The sequence below is a fragment of the Rissa tridactyla genome, chromosome 7 (assembly GCF_028500815.1).
Source record: "Rissa tridactyla isolate bRisTri1 chromosome 7, bRisTri1.patW.cur.20221130, whole genome shotgun sequence".
Classification (NCBI taxonomy): Eukaryota; Metazoa; Chordata; class Aves; order Charadriiformes; family Laridae; genus Rissa; species Rissa tridactyla.
In genome coordinates, this window is record NC_071472.1 from 9,569,283 (window position 1) to 9,584,473 (window position 15,191).

The 15,191-nt window shown below is 38.9% G+C and overlaps 1 protein-coding gene across 3 annotated transcripts in view; it reads left to right on the forward strand.

Moving 5' to 3' along the window:
• The window catches only part of DPP10 (dipeptidyl peptidase like 10), a 225,530-nt gene that overhangs the window by 193,628 nt on the left and 16,711 nt on the right, over positions 1-15,191 (forward strand). For all 3 annotated transcript variants that reach the window (XM_054208858.1, XM_054208859.1, XM_054208860.1), the window contains 6 exons: positions 3,405-3,496; positions 5,048-5,095; positions 5,817-5,938; positions 9,822-9,869; positions 11,965-12,063; positions 12,172-12,241. In XM_054208858.1, the coding sequence (XP_054064833.1) occupies positions 3,405-3,496; positions 5,048-5,095; positions 5,817-5,938; positions 9,822-9,869; positions 11,965-12,063; positions 12,172-12,241 (479 nt within the window). The remainder of the gene's footprint in view (positions 1-3,404; positions 3,497-5,047; positions 5,096-5,816; positions 5,939-9,821; positions 9,870-11,964; positions 12,064-12,171; positions 12,242-15,191) is intronic.

A 15,191-nucleotide genomic window follows, 5' to 3' on the forward strand; every position in this document is an offset into this window, starting at 1 on the left:
AAGGAAACAGTAACTCAGATGATGATCTTGTAAGGTGCGTTAATATAGTAACCACACAAAAATTCACACCAGAACAAAACCATTTAGTCAATCAAGTCTTATTTTGGTTTCTTTCCCAATATGAATAAGTGTCTTTAAAATACATGAAATAACAATGGCGTAGATCTAAAAATTAACTTGGAGCATTCCCAAGGATGTTACAGATACAATCAAATTAGCCTTAAACCTGTAGGCTCTGACATTTTTCACTACTAAAGAACTCGGGAAACTTGATCCTAATTCAGAAAAATATTTAAGCAAAAGATTAAACCCGCTCCTATTCAATATGATAATTAAAGATACACCTGCTGTTAAATACATGTTTTAATCCCTCCAGAATAACGTTTAAAGTCAAGCTTATGATTAAGAATTTAGTATTCTGTCCCTTTTAGGCAGAATTAGAGCTCCTGGGTACTGTACAGCTTCAAAAACCAAAAATACCTCTATTTTGACCACCATCACCATGAATATAAATGAGTCTGAATGGTATCACCAATGACAGATTCAGCTTTAAGTATATAGCTGCTCCTGAGAAGAAGAGGAAATGTGATATCCCATGTACCAACCATTATTCATCAATAAGCAACATTCTGTGCGGTAATGGGGCTGATACAGAGCAATAAAGGACGGGAAATGTGTTTATATGATGTGTTTTACACACTGCATTAATCTGATTGTCCATTATTTCTAAAGCAAACATGGAGGCATAAAAATTATATTAACCGTTGCACATAAAGTCTTTTGTCACATCAGATGTTTGTCACACCTTGTGAGAACCACGGTGGCATAACAGGTGCCCTGCAGAATTTAAAGCAGTCAGCTGGTCGCCGGTACTCAGATGATCACAGTTTATTCGTGATGGAGCTCGGATAACTTTGGAATTTGGCATTCAGATTCTTGTTACTTCTCTATACTACTCGGTACAGATAGCAGCTTATTAACAGAAATCACCCTCCAAGAGCAGGAAAGTTAAAACACAGAACCAATGTGAACGTACAGTGACAAAGAAGTAAATTTCAGTGGCTCACTTTAGATTGACTTAATCACTGAGGCTTATTTGTCAGTCTTGCAACGAGTGATGACAAATGGTCTTTCTTGGGCTGCTTTTCTTTGACTGTACCTTAGAAAAGCATGTGTCAATGCTATAATCAAAGCAGGTTAGCAGAAGCATCTAATGAAATCTTTTTGAAAGGGGAGGTTGCTGTTGAAAAGGTTACTGTGTGTCATATATTATTTACTGTCTGAATGTAGAGGGCTGGATGTGTGTTATTATTTTCAAATGCTTTTAGTAACTTATGAAATATTTAAAGGAAATTGATCTCAAAATGGGATTGAATTGTGTTATGTATCTAGAATTTTCTTACTTGGGGTTTTGCAACTCTAGAAAGTCTCTTTTTACCAACCACAAAATAAGAATTATAAACTAATTTTAATGGATCAAGGCAAGAACTTCCTGCAAGCTTCATAAATTATGTATTATGGCTGTAACCTTGAAAAATAACCATGTTTATTAACACTTGGCTGGGTTTTTTATTGCTGTTTCTTTTTAGATTCTGTGATCTCAATATTTAAATATCTCTTTCAATAGTTACAGCTTCCCTCTCTCCAGAGAAGAAAAAGTCACTTATAATAAATCACTAATTTCTATTTTAATCATTCGCGGAGACAGGACTGAAGTTGAGAACCTTCCTGAACAAAGGAAGTGTTGTCATAAACATATGTACAGCACCTAGCACAACGTCCTGATTTCAGTTGGTACTTGCAAGACTTGTCATAGAGTTACTACATCGTTCTTTTTTCTTTTTTTGTGGATCTGTTAGAAAACAGATCAGTTCTATGGGACTTATTTCCAGACATGTCATTTCCAGACATGTCTCATAGGTGTCCTTGAGCATTTCTGCTTTCTAGTTATTGCTGCTGCTGCTGTAGAGCTCAGACAGAGTTTACAAGGTATGGTTCAGGAATACAGGGATTCAAAAAAAACTCTTTGTCTTTATGACTTTTTGTAGGCCACAGACCCCCTGAGGTCACTGTGATTAGGTATGGACTGGTGCTCCGGATTCAAGGCGCATGAGGCCAGAAAGCACCATTAAATCCACCCTCTGACCTCCTTTGTAACTACAGCTGCTCAGTGTCACCCACTAAAGCTGAAATATAAGCTGAAGTATCACTTCTTTTCTTTACAACATTTATCTTGAATTTGAAAACAAGTAATTTCTATATTGAGACCAAGCATCGTAGCCCTAGTACAGAAAAAACGTTCTTCGAGTATGTGCCTGTCTGAAGTTTGAATCTACAGAAACCTAAGCAAGAATTTTATCTTTTGCACTAGGAAGCACTCTCAAATGAGCTTCTGACTCTTCAGGTTTCATTATTTTTAACCTGTGTTTGATGACGGATCTGTTGCAGCTTCCAGCCAAAGAGTTTGGTTTTACCTCAAGGTAGATGTGCATTGCATCCCCATGTTTCCTCATTGAGTCCCTGGAGCATTGGCTGAGAGAACCGCCATCACTTTCTTTGAGAGAGGTTTTGAATTTCCCCTTGTAGCAGTTATTTTCCCAGGGTCACACTGGAATAGAAGCCATTTATGCTAGGGAGCAAGGGATGCTCCCCAACTTGTAAGCATTTGGTTCAGTTGCCAAAATTTGGAGGCTACTCTTGGACTCTCCTTATAGACCCTGGATAAGGAGGGGCTGCTTCTGAGTGCATAGTGGAGCAGGGCCTTTAACTAGCTTTAGATCCTGTGAAGTCCTTTGTCTGAGTTTATGCGTTGCATTTCTCATAGAGGTTGAGGTCCCTCTTGCCTCCTCGGATGAGAGTGGTGGTGGTGCCCTGTCTTGGCATAGCGTCTTTGTGGTTATCTTGGCTCAGTACATGGTTTAGTGGTGGTTTTGGCAGGGTTAGGTTAACGGTTGGACTCGATGATCTTAAACGTTCCTTCCAACCTAGACGATTCTATGATACTATGTGGTAAAAGTGAAAGCTTGGTGAGCGCACTCTGGTGCAGAGTTTTGGTTACAGGGGTCTGAGTTAGATTCCCCTGTAGGAGGGGAATCTAACTCAGGGATTAGAGAAACAAATCTTGAAGTATATGGCTTGTATTGTCTCTTGGCACACGGGCAATGGAAAGAAAAATTGTGATGGAAATTGGGATCATTTTAACGACTTTGAAAAGTTTATATATGGGAAGTAAAGGATTCTTGAAGTTCAGGCCTGTCAAAATGTGAGGTTTGTGATTTAAAGGTGTTATGTTGCACGTTAAAGTTTAAAGAGATGTAATCAGTAATGACATGCGGACAAATCCTGCCAGGCAAAGAAAAATGTAACAAGTAAGGTTAAAGCTAATATTTTCCATCTCTCTCCAGCCTAAAAGCGAACAAATCGGTGTGAGACACCTGACATCAGGAAACTGGGAAGTTATCAAAATCCTGGCATATGATGAAAATACTCAAAACATGTAAGCACTATTCTCTTTGTCTATTTATAAAAATACCTGAGTTATTAAAGCAGAATCCGTTTAACTGGAAATAGTGTAGCTAAAATTAAGTAACAATATTTCTTTCATTTTTGAGCATTACCATAAATTTTACGCTCCCAAGTACATTAAATGCGTTTGTCAAACAATTTATCTGCCAATGTATTACTGCATGTGTTTTTACGCAGAGGGAAAAGGAGCATACCGTGACATCAGTTGACTCACTGTATTTTTTAAATAAAGAAATCAACACACAATGCAGCAGTAATAACATTTTCGTGGCCCTTTCCTGGGTTCCAGAAAAAAAATCATAGTAAATTTTTCCTTGATGAAATCCCTGACTCTTCAGTTTTCATGCTTGCTTGGTTACTGCATGAGATCTCTGGACTTTGTTGGGGGATCTGATTCAACCTCATAAATTCAAATTATATAGAGCGATTATCCAAATCCTCAATTTTCACCGACATCACTCCGAGCGAAACCTTTCCAAAGCCCATCTTAGCACTGTAGTGGGAAGGATGTGCAGCACACACTTGGTGATTTTTTGGGAGCAGTAAAGAACTGACACAAAAGATCCGAAGGCTCCACATAACTTGGGTGGGTCTTGGTTACTCTTCAGGTGTATCTGCACATGGCAAAAAATAAACAGATGTGTCTAATTCTGATTTTCTTTAAAAAAAAAATTATATTTCAGCAAGGACCTTTTTGAGGCTGCTACAATGCCCGTCATCTCCACTGGTACTGGAGAAACTCCCTTTCTGGCCAGTCCTTCCATGGGTTTTGGAAATTTATCTGTCAAGAATTTCTTGTTACTTCTTCAAGGTTCAGATGAAAAAATGAGGTCTGGATGCACTCAGCCTGCAGAGAGCTGGCAGACTGCACGTGGGGTGTCTCAGCCACTTGAGAGGACATCCTTACCCTCCTTCTGCCTCTCAAGCAGAAATTTTATGGGAATCTCATCTGGGACACACCAAGGACTTGTCTTGATATACTTGCAGCAGCTCTACTAAGCCTTTTTCTACCCACACAACATTGTCTGTAGACCATTGCCTGGGGTGCTAGCTTCTGTCTCCAGGTAAAAGAAAAAGTCATTCTACAGCTCAAAAAGGCTTTCAGGTATCATAAGGCCTATTGTAATTTATGATATAGTTTCATTGTGACCTTTTTCTGCTCCTTGGATCCTTCTTGGAGCGAAGGAGAAAGTTCCTCTTCTCTATTTGTAATATGCAAAAAGGGGTCCTGGTTGCTACTGGAGCTCCTGGGCATTATGGAAATTAAACAGAAACCACGAACTGCTGCATTCATCACTGGTTTAATATGAAATCATATAGTATCTGAAATAACTACTCTGTATACTGGGTCTAAATTTAATTGCAGGGCTTAGTTTTAGATATAAGTATTTAATCTTCATGTATAGTTGGGAGATTTTAATTTTAAAAAATGTTATTTATGGTGTCTCTCACTTCTCTAAACATCACCCAAATCAGACAGTTTACCAAACTGAGTTTAACTATGTTCGTCTTTTGGGCACAGTTATTTCTTAAGCACTGAAGAATCCCCAAGAGGAAGACAGCTACATAGGTAAGAAGCACCTGGGGCTGCATTAACAGCTTCTTCATCCCAAGCCATAAGTGCTATGATGACATTCTGTGAGATTAACTGCTGAGTTGGGGCTTGCGTAATCATTTCTATTATGTAAAAATTAGTACACTCAAGCTGTAACAAGGAAAGAATCACAATTTTTCAAAACTAAAAATGACGATGATATTTTAAATTTTTTTAAAAATGGAAAATATTTTAACACAAAATGTTTTTACCACTTAAGTCTTCACTAGTCCTTTATAAGCATCTAAAAAGCTAAACCTAAATGCGAGCATGTAATAAGACTGTATTTTTAAAAGTAGTGAAAATCTTCTAGATAAAAATAATATTTATGGGGTCTAATCTTGCAATTTAAAGTGTGTGGGCAAAGCGCCTCCTCCATATACAAACCTCAGTGCTTAAATCTGAAGTTAATGAGGCTTTCCACATTTTCCTACTAACGTTGTTGCCCCGCAGCACTGCTGGTTATTGGAACTCCAGTCCTGCTTTCGGCAGGTTTTGGATCCTGTCCACATTGCCCAGTTTACAGAACCGTAGTCCACTGAGTCATCTGAAAACAGTTTGCATCAGGCACAAAATAAGACAGTGATATTTTCTCAAGTTTAGGGAGTGAAACAAATTTCGTCACTCTGCTGAGCTAATTATTGGCTTATTGTATTTTACCCCCATGGCAAATGTTGCTGACCAATTTTTTCTCCAGCGTATCAACAGTGGGATCATTGAATCGTCAGTGTCTCTCGTGCAACTTCTTGAAAGATCAGTGCACATACTTCAGTGCAAAGTTTAGCCCCATGAATAGGCATTTTTTACTGCACTGTAAAGGTAAGTCAAATGCACGGTATGTAATAGTCCTGTGTTTGCTTCTGAATTAACGTATTCCCTTGAGAAGTGCATTGGGCTGGAGTCTAACATTTAGCTCAGTAGTGGATTACTCGAAGTTCTGTGCAGAGCTTATTGCAGGACTGTAAGTAAAGATGTTCTGTGTAAAAGCTAAATAACAAGTGATATCAGAAAGCTGCTCCAATCCCAGCCCTTCAGTCCTAATAAAGGACATCGACTTTTAAATTTACCCTGAATAAAAGTCCTTCACCAAAAAATGTGAAGTTTATAGTGGTGGTACACTGGTTAGTAACAGCTTCATTATAATATGTATTGGGATTGATCTTGTGCAACTATAGCTAAAAAATGAGTGCCTGCTTTCTGGAACACTGTGTGTCTATGTATGTATAAATGTATGTGTACAGTGTGTCTATACACACTCACCCATATATGTGTATATATGTCTGTATGTGAGTACCTACCAAAAAAAAGCTATGGTTTAGTCCACATAGACAGGTCCTCTTTATCAATAGAGTTGCAATAAATAACTTTTTTTATTGTTAGCTGCATTCTCATAGCACCAAACAGCACCAATTGGGTTCAGACCTGGTGTATATAAACGGAAAACTTAGAACCACCCCACACTGAGAAATTTATAACCTGTACCCAGGAAATAAACACTGATAAATAAGTAAGATTATAAAAAAAAGGTTCAGAAAAGCATGAGACAATCAATAATGAAGTGTATAGCTAGACCTGTTGACCTTGAAAGTTGCAGTGTTTTATAGACAACATTTTCCCAGTGTTTTTGCTCAACTACCATCATATTGAAAACAGTAGAACACAATTCATCTGAAATACATGCGAATAGCCCATTCTATTTGCATGCATTTTTTTCTATTTCTTTTGCAACTGTACCTTTTTTTTGAACAAAAATAAAATATATGCCTGCTTGAGAATTGAGCCAATTCAAACAAACAAACTATGAATATATATTGGCTAAAATAAGGTTGTGGTTGCTTTGGTTTTGTTTTTTTGCGGAAGTGCACCTATAGTACATAGCTGATTGGAAAACACCAAAACTGTATGGTTTATACATGGTTAAAGCTGCGGTAGAAGTTACGGAGTTATGGAGGCCCTTATCTGAGTAAAGACTGCACTAGTAATGAGCTCCTCGTGGTTTAAGCAGAGTTTTCCCTTGTGCTTGACGTAGTCCCTATGGGGAAAGTCTCAGATTCCTGCAAGAAGGAGGCTTGGTAAATTGGGAAGAGTTTTTTGCCCTAACTCAGCAATGTGCTAGGGCCCAAAAACATAACTTCTTGTTATTATTTTAGCAAAGTATATTCAGCCTGTAAGTTTTAACGTGTTCCTTTGATATAAAAATGTGGATGCCAGCAGGAGGTTGCGCATGAAATCGCTCACAAGCTCATGACTTCCAGTGACTTTGGGGATGGCAGTTCTCTGTTTGAGCTGGTAAGGTTGTAGATCATCCTCCCGGGATGAAACCTACACGAGTTGCAACCAGTAGACTGCCCTAAGCTGCAGGTGTTGGGCAGGGATGATAAAACACCGTCATTAAGTTTTCCTGCCTCTAACATTAATGTATAGGTGTCAACTTGGGGTTATTCAGAGATCTTCTCTTGTGTTTCGTTAGAGCTTGGCAATTACGGCAGCAGTGTGGCCCCCATGTACTGCCACAGCTCTGCAAAATCCCTGTGGGGGGCAGATATTTGACAGTATCAAAGTTGATTATGACATCACCATAGAGCAGGTATTAAAACTCTTCTGCGGGGAGTTGCTTCTAAGAGTAGGAGGTAAACTGCTTCAAGGAGACAGATGACACCACACCTATGTGCGTACGCACTTGTTTTCCGACACAAAAAAGCCTGACTGAATTGTTACAAAAGCAATTTGCCCAGAAAAAGCCCTTGGGGGACTCTGGCCTGGTTTGATCTATACAAGTTTCAATTCTTCCACCTCCAGTTTACCCGTGAGCACCTTTATTAGGATAGTTTTTCCTTCTTAGTTACCCTCAGCCAGGAGCTCTGTCTTGGTATACAGGCTGTATCAGCCTCCAGAGACTCTCCTGAGTGAGGAGTTCTTTCTAGCCTGGTAGGCGAAGGACCGGCTCTAAGCCTCTCAGTTTTGGCGAGTGCGTCCTTTACACTTACTTTCCACACTGCTTGGGAATTTTTCCTTTAGCACTTCATAAACACTAACAGATACTAATCTCTCCACTCCAACAAGGTCTTTCACAAAGGGAGTAATTGTTTTTCCCATTTTATACAGCAGGAAATAAGTTATGGATTTAGTGTTAGTTACAGAAGGTCAATGGGAAATCCAAGTGCTGTGCTTAATTCTGATGAGCAGTAACACAAGTCTGTCTTTCTTTTTTCTGATCAGCTTTTTAATCTACTGTAATCTCCCGTTTTCAAAATCTGTCATCATCCTTCTGTCTTTTAGTATGGGAAATAGAGCTGTCCTGGAAAATGCCAGTGCTTTCCCTTCTAAAACGGTCATTCTTAAATCAGAATTCAAAGCAAAATGACAAAATCAGAAGAAGAAAAAAGGGCTGGAAAAACAATGAAAGAAGAAAAAAAAGGACAAAGAAAAAGAGACAGCTGAAGAAATTATCTTTTGAAGAGCTAAGGCAGAAAGCTTTGATTTGTCAGGAATCTACCTGTAAGATTTTTGTCAATAGTGTCCCTTGAGGCAGCGAATGAAATTGATAAAAATCTTTAGTGGAGTCTGTCAGAGGCTGTGAGTGGCATCATGCTATTTATTTCAGGTATTTAAGTTTCCCTAGGCTCATGCCATAATTAATCGAGAGAGACAACCTCCTCAGGATGACTCAAAATACATAAATTAAGCTCTGTCTCTGAACTGCTCTCAAAGGGAATCTGTTTTTCTCCAAAAAAGAGGAGTCTTAACTCCTAATTTCAGAGGGTCTATGCCTTCATCTACCATGGGGTCCTCAGGGACTTCAGCTGTTCTGCATCATCCTTCCTAGACCAATAGTGACTGCCTGCATGTAATTCAAAATCTTAAGCTAAAACTAAGTTTCCCGTGCACAAATTCCACGCTGGCGCTGGGGACACAAATGTTCTCTTTTGCAAGTTTGCATGAGGGGCTGTCCTCAGAGCAGGGACAACAGTCTCAGCCCGACTTCTGAGTGTGATGAATGTTTGGTCACCCCAGTTTCACGTGCCATCTTGTGCATTTGCACAGTGCCCATTGACATGGAGAATTATTCCTCGTGCTTTTAGTTTCTTAGTGGTACGGTAAAAATACATCATCGGACATTACCATGAAATAAGATTAGATTACATTACACCTAGATTTAACCGTGATGCTGTTGGTCTTGCAGAGCTGGCATACTAAAGGAGCTTCTTAAACAGATAAATAAGTGAAATATGTAATAATTTTTCAACACCACTGTAGCTTTTCCATAGAAAATAGAAGCGAATATTATCATTAACTCACTTCCCAGTCAACCTGAAGTCACTGTTTCTGAATGTTAGACTGCTGTATTTTAGACAGTGCCACTAAGTGCCTCCATAATTTTTTTATTCTTCACTTATAGCTAAAACACGAGATGATAAAAAAAAATTAAAAAATGCTCCTTTCAGGTGCAGAGGTCTAGAGTGCTTGCTGAACAGGCAGAAGGCAGTCTCCGTTTCCCGCTTTGTTGGTACCGTAGTCTAACCTGTGTCCTTCTGAAGAGACACTAGTGGAGTTACTGCTGTGTTTGAAGGGAAGCATGTCTACAGGGCATCCAGGATCTGGCCTTACGTGATCACTGGCGTTCTCATTCTTTGTTATTGACTGAAATACTGAGTACTAACTCCCCCACACTTACTCCGTTTTCCTTCTCTCCTCAAAACAGGGCCAGGCGTTCCAGTTGTTAGCGTGCACAGTACAAGTAATACTGCACGTGAGTATTCCTTATGGAAGAGGTATATTTTATTGTTGTCCTTGATTCTTTTGGCAAGCGCGAGGGAGAAGTTGCAAGGAAATGAAAACTAATAGATGGCTTATTCATATAAAGTTCTATTAATTACCTTTTAGCAACATCCACGTCTGCAAATGATAAGGAAAGAAGTTAATCAAATGACTAAAACTTTCCCTGGCTTTTTGGATATGTTTTATGCTAAGTGCTTATCATTGATCTTCTATTTACACTGGAGTTAATTAGATGGCAGGTTGGTCTTCATCCATTTCACTTTCTATGTAAATCATGCTGCCATTACAATACACCTTCTTCATTTTTAGAGATGTTTTTAAAGTTACAGTCCAATTATGTTTGGAAAATTGATCATCAAATCTGACCTACGTGTGATGAACTTAGTCCTTCTCTTACGTTTCTCAAATCAGAGCAACTCCACTGACATTTTCAATGATGGCAAATCCAAGAATAAAGGCTTTTTAGGAGGGTATTCAATACCTCTAATTTTCAAGCTTTACTCATTGCTTTCTGTATATTGACCCCAAATCTGTTGCTGTTTCCTGGCTGCCTGAGGTGCTTTGCAATGGAAGACTATCCTTCAGCAGCAGAATTTTCCTCACTTAAGTATTTCTGTGGTGCAGCAGAGGTGACAACTTTGCTACCTCCAACGCCACTGTGGCTCCCCGTAGCACAAAGGTGTGGATTAGAGGAAAGGGGACGTCTTTTCATTTAAAACCGCTAAACCAATCCTTACCTATTCTAATTTCGTTCAGCAGGTTATCCACAGAATTTTTCCCAGAATCCAAAAGTCCTGAACTGCAGAACTGAACTTGTCTGCATCCCTGTTGTCGTGGGCCAGCCACTGTTCAGCCGTGACAGTGGACCTAACATTGCATGTTGAAGTAGCAAACTCATCCATACTATCATGCTATCGAATGTTAATTGATACCTGCACTTTGGTTTCCTGTTTGGTGTTTTTTGGTTTCGTTTTAATGTTGCTGTTGATAGTCTTCGCAAAGCTGAGTGCCATAGCACACCAAGAGGGGGGAGTTTTATCCAACTCAATAAGGGGTAGCTATTACTGCTCAAAGTAAATGCATTTACTTCTGTAGAGCTACTCAGTTCTCTGAAGGTAGACTTTTGCTCTTTATTACTTGCATCTAAAATACTGTTGGTAGTGAATTATTATAAAAGAGATTTACATACAGTATCTTAGAGCAAAACAAAGCAAGTCAGGATAGAGGGACGTTGTTTGTTGTAACAACAAGAAACCAAATAATAAAAGAGATAATTTACCGTTAACGTTTCAGTGCAAGATTAGATTATCCTCTTCAATTCATAAGCGAATGATTAAGGATTACTCTAATTATTCCATCCTCAGACTGTAATTACACCATTTTGGTTGACTGCCCAGAACAAACATTCTTTTTAGATTACCCGTTTTGGCCCTACGTGGAGGGTTTATTGTTTAATTAAAAAAATTACATTTTGGAAGCAAGATCAGTAATTTGAGTAAAAAAGAAAAGGGAAAAAAAAAAAGAACTAATTAATTGTTCTTTCATGTGCAAAGGGATTGCTTCAAATCTATCTGCAGCTTTAAACCAAACTGAAGTCTTGCTCTTGGTTGAAGTGTAGAAGACAGAGAAGGATACGCGATGATCAAGTAGAGCTGTGCTGGCTAAATACTGACTTGGAATACGTAGCTTGACGAGGATGCCTGCTTGAGGCTTCGGATATCACCCAGCAGACCAGCCTTTCCCTGTAACAGCTGCTCTTAGCATTTGCCACGGATACTAGTATTCATGTTGTTCATCAGCAGTTTTGTTGTTAGTGCTTAGAGAAAACAAAGCCTACTGAAGCCAGAAAATGGAATAGATGTATATGTTTTGAATTAAGCTGATTGCTCAGTTCCTGAATTGCAAAGCAGTTGCATTATAAAAAAGTATTTGCAGAAGGAATTCATTTACAAGACTTATCGTTGCACGTTTGTCTCTCTTTCTTTAATTTTTTTGAATCTTGATTTCTCTCTGATGTGGTGATTCTCTGTACCTTTCAACTTGCCTTTTCTTCCTGTTTTCTACAGAGTTTTATATTTTGGAAAATAATGCTGTGTTGAAAGAAGCTGTTTTTAAGAAAAAGAATTCCAGGACTGAAATTAAAATGCTTCACATTGAGGATTACGGTAAATTTGGCAAAACGTTATTTTAACAAACCAAAAATTTTCTTACAATGTTACTGTTTTCCATCTGTGTAACTACCAGCCTTTAATGTTTTGCTCTTTTCTTAAAAGAACTCCCTTTACAGTTGTCACTACCAAAAGATTTCACGGATCGAAACCAGTATGCCCTTCTATTAATAATGTAAGTATCTGTGTAGAATCACTCCAAATAATAAAAAAGTACTTCACAGAAAACATTTAACTCTGTATTAGGAAAATGTTTTTTTACCTTGTGTAGGAAAATTACCTTATGGATTTGAGTTGATAAATCAAAAGGCTTGTTTTCGGGAAAATTTTGTTGTAGGTGCTATGCGGTAGAGATGCCTGGGGTTTTTTGAGCTTGGGAAACCTAGCTCTGCTTTGTAGTACTTTTGTGTAGCAGAGCATGTGCTGCCTTTTTTTTTCACATTTTATTCCTGATAGAAACGGGTAGAGCTTGTAAGAGGGACTCAGCTAAGATGCATAAAGCAAAACTGCTTTTTGGAGTACTGGAAAGAAGAAAAAATTATTTTTGAGCATCAATGGCTGAAGGCATTACAGGCGTGATCCAAAGTCTGTTGACGTTTGTAGAAAACCTCTAGCAACCTGCGCTGTTCTTTGGAAAAGAAATAGCGTGTGTATTTCTTTCAGAGACAGCCAGCTTTTAAACTGCATGTCTGCAGAACGTATAGCAGAGGAAGAGAGCAGTCATCAGCGTACCTTCATCCTACCTAGGCAAACCCGTGGCAGCCAGCTCAGGGCATCATCCGTTGCTCTCCACCTGAGCTCAGCATGGGTCTGCCATGGGTGTAGAGGGCTTTCCTGTACCTACAGATCTTCTTCCAGTCCCATTTGGAAGGAATTGATGTAAATTTCACTAACACAGATGTAGGAGTGCACTGTGAAATTCATGAAAATGCCACATTAGTGGGGCTGTATCACCTGGAGTAGCCCTCACCTTAGTGACAGGAGACGTTGTTGCACATGGGGTCAAATTTACAAGCTTGAGCTGCTGAGTGACCCCATATTCCTCTGCTGAGATCAGATCTTAGATAAGAGGACAAAGGGCCATACAACTGCTTATTTTTAAGTCCTGTTGGTGTTTAAAACTCATGTTTTTCAGTTGTATTTATCTGCTCTGTGTAGGCTCTCTGCTTTTTGAGTGGCTCAGGAACACTTTGTCTTTTCTTGTGGAGAAACAGGACATGTGAATTATTTTATCTTTGCGGTGTTTGCTAGCATGATCTTGATTGTATTTTAAGTAGCTCTTTTAAGTGTGCCAAAGGCAAACGGACTCTGAATTGACGCCAGCAGCGTTCCAGGGAGTTGCAAACGCTTGCACTTATTCTGTTTTCTGAGAGCAGGGAAACACTAAGGTGTGAGCAGTGTAACGCTTTCCGTTTTAAGTGTCCTAGTAAATACATAATCTGCTATATACAGTTACGGTAGAGTATGCGGTTATATGCTCATGTAGAATCTAGAGAAAACAGGAGGGGAGGATCAGAACATGCAGATAGGCAAGGGCAAAAATGACAGGAAAAGGGAAAAAAAGCTAAGGAAGTACTGCTGTGAGAGGTTTTTAGATACCAAGAGCTGAAATACTGAGAACAGTATTGAGGCGAGGTCTGTATTTAAACTTACCAAAGTTGTCAGTACCTGGTGAGCAAGTAATGTGGCCAAGTCATAATGTACGGATATATTTTATAATAGTTTTATTTTTTTTTTATGATGTACATGTGGGATAAAAAGGAAGTTCATCCGCTTACGAATACAGATTGTGTATCTACATTTATAGTATGGAGACTTTGCTTCTTTTTAGTCCAGTCCTCGTCTTTGCAATACTGAATTCTCGATGTTAGCTTTAACTGGAGTTATTTTTAGAAAACCCTATACACTAATGAAAGCATGAAACTGAAAATACGAAATCTATCCTGGCTTATGTAAAGTTGCATGTCCTCTCCCTTAGACGAGAAAAAAAGAAGTTATATTTCTTCAGCAGCTTTTTACAGACTTTAAACCAAGGTTGCCAGCAATCTTTTTTTGTGCTAAAGATGTCCCCAAATAAGATATAAAACTGAAAACTGTCACTGAAGTTACGGGCGGTTCTCTTGTGGGATGGTTATTTGAGCCTAATAAATTCTGCCTAGCTCTTGAGAGAGAACGATTGGAAATCTGTGTGCGTGCAGAGGGTAATTTTTTGACCTACACAACTACAAATTGACATCTTAAAGTTTATTCCACTGTCAGAAGTACTACTTTCAAAACAAAGTATTCAGGTCCGAGAAGAACATGTAGCTCTTACAGGAAACACTGATTAGTTGTATATATGGTAACGTTTCCCAGATATTTGACTTTCCCGAATGCCGTGGTGATACTGTTGGGACTGATTGAGAAACACTCTGTTCCTACTGCTAGAAGTGTTAGACGGGAATTGTATTAGTGGCTAATAACATGCGCTGCCTTTCATGTTATTCAGCTGCACCTGCTTTCTTGCTTACATTCTCAGCCATGATACAATTATTATCTTCCAGCTACCGAAAGTTTGGAAAAGAATGCGTACCAATGTCCTTGGTCAGAATATTGGTTTAATTGTATATCCATTTTTTGGAAAGGAGATTCTATATAACATCTTGATCCAGGCAACATACACTTAGATGTATGTAAAGAGAAGATATATATCTGGAAAAGTGAAGTATTAGCAGATATGAAGTGGCTTTTGCTTTACATCTCAGTAACACTGCAATTTGACAAGGACTTAAGAAAAAGAGAGGGAGGGAAGGAAGGAACGTAGGTAAGGAAAAAATAATGTGAGTTTAAACTTGAAATTCACCTAATATGCAGTCTCTGCAGCGCAAATTAAATGCTAGTTAAGTGCATATAAGCTTCTAAATGCCTATAGGCTTTGTCCCTTAAGCTGGAGGGTAAAGATGGCATTATAAGATCTAACATGTTCTGACTGTTTGGCTGCAGGGGTTGCTACAGAGTCACAACAAGCCTCTGGTGAAGACTGATCTTCCCAATGTCATACATTTTGCCAGGATTCGGTTTGCCTGTGTGGTCTTGGCTCTGTCTGTAGACCAGACTGCACTGGTGACTAGTTTCACTGGCTCAGA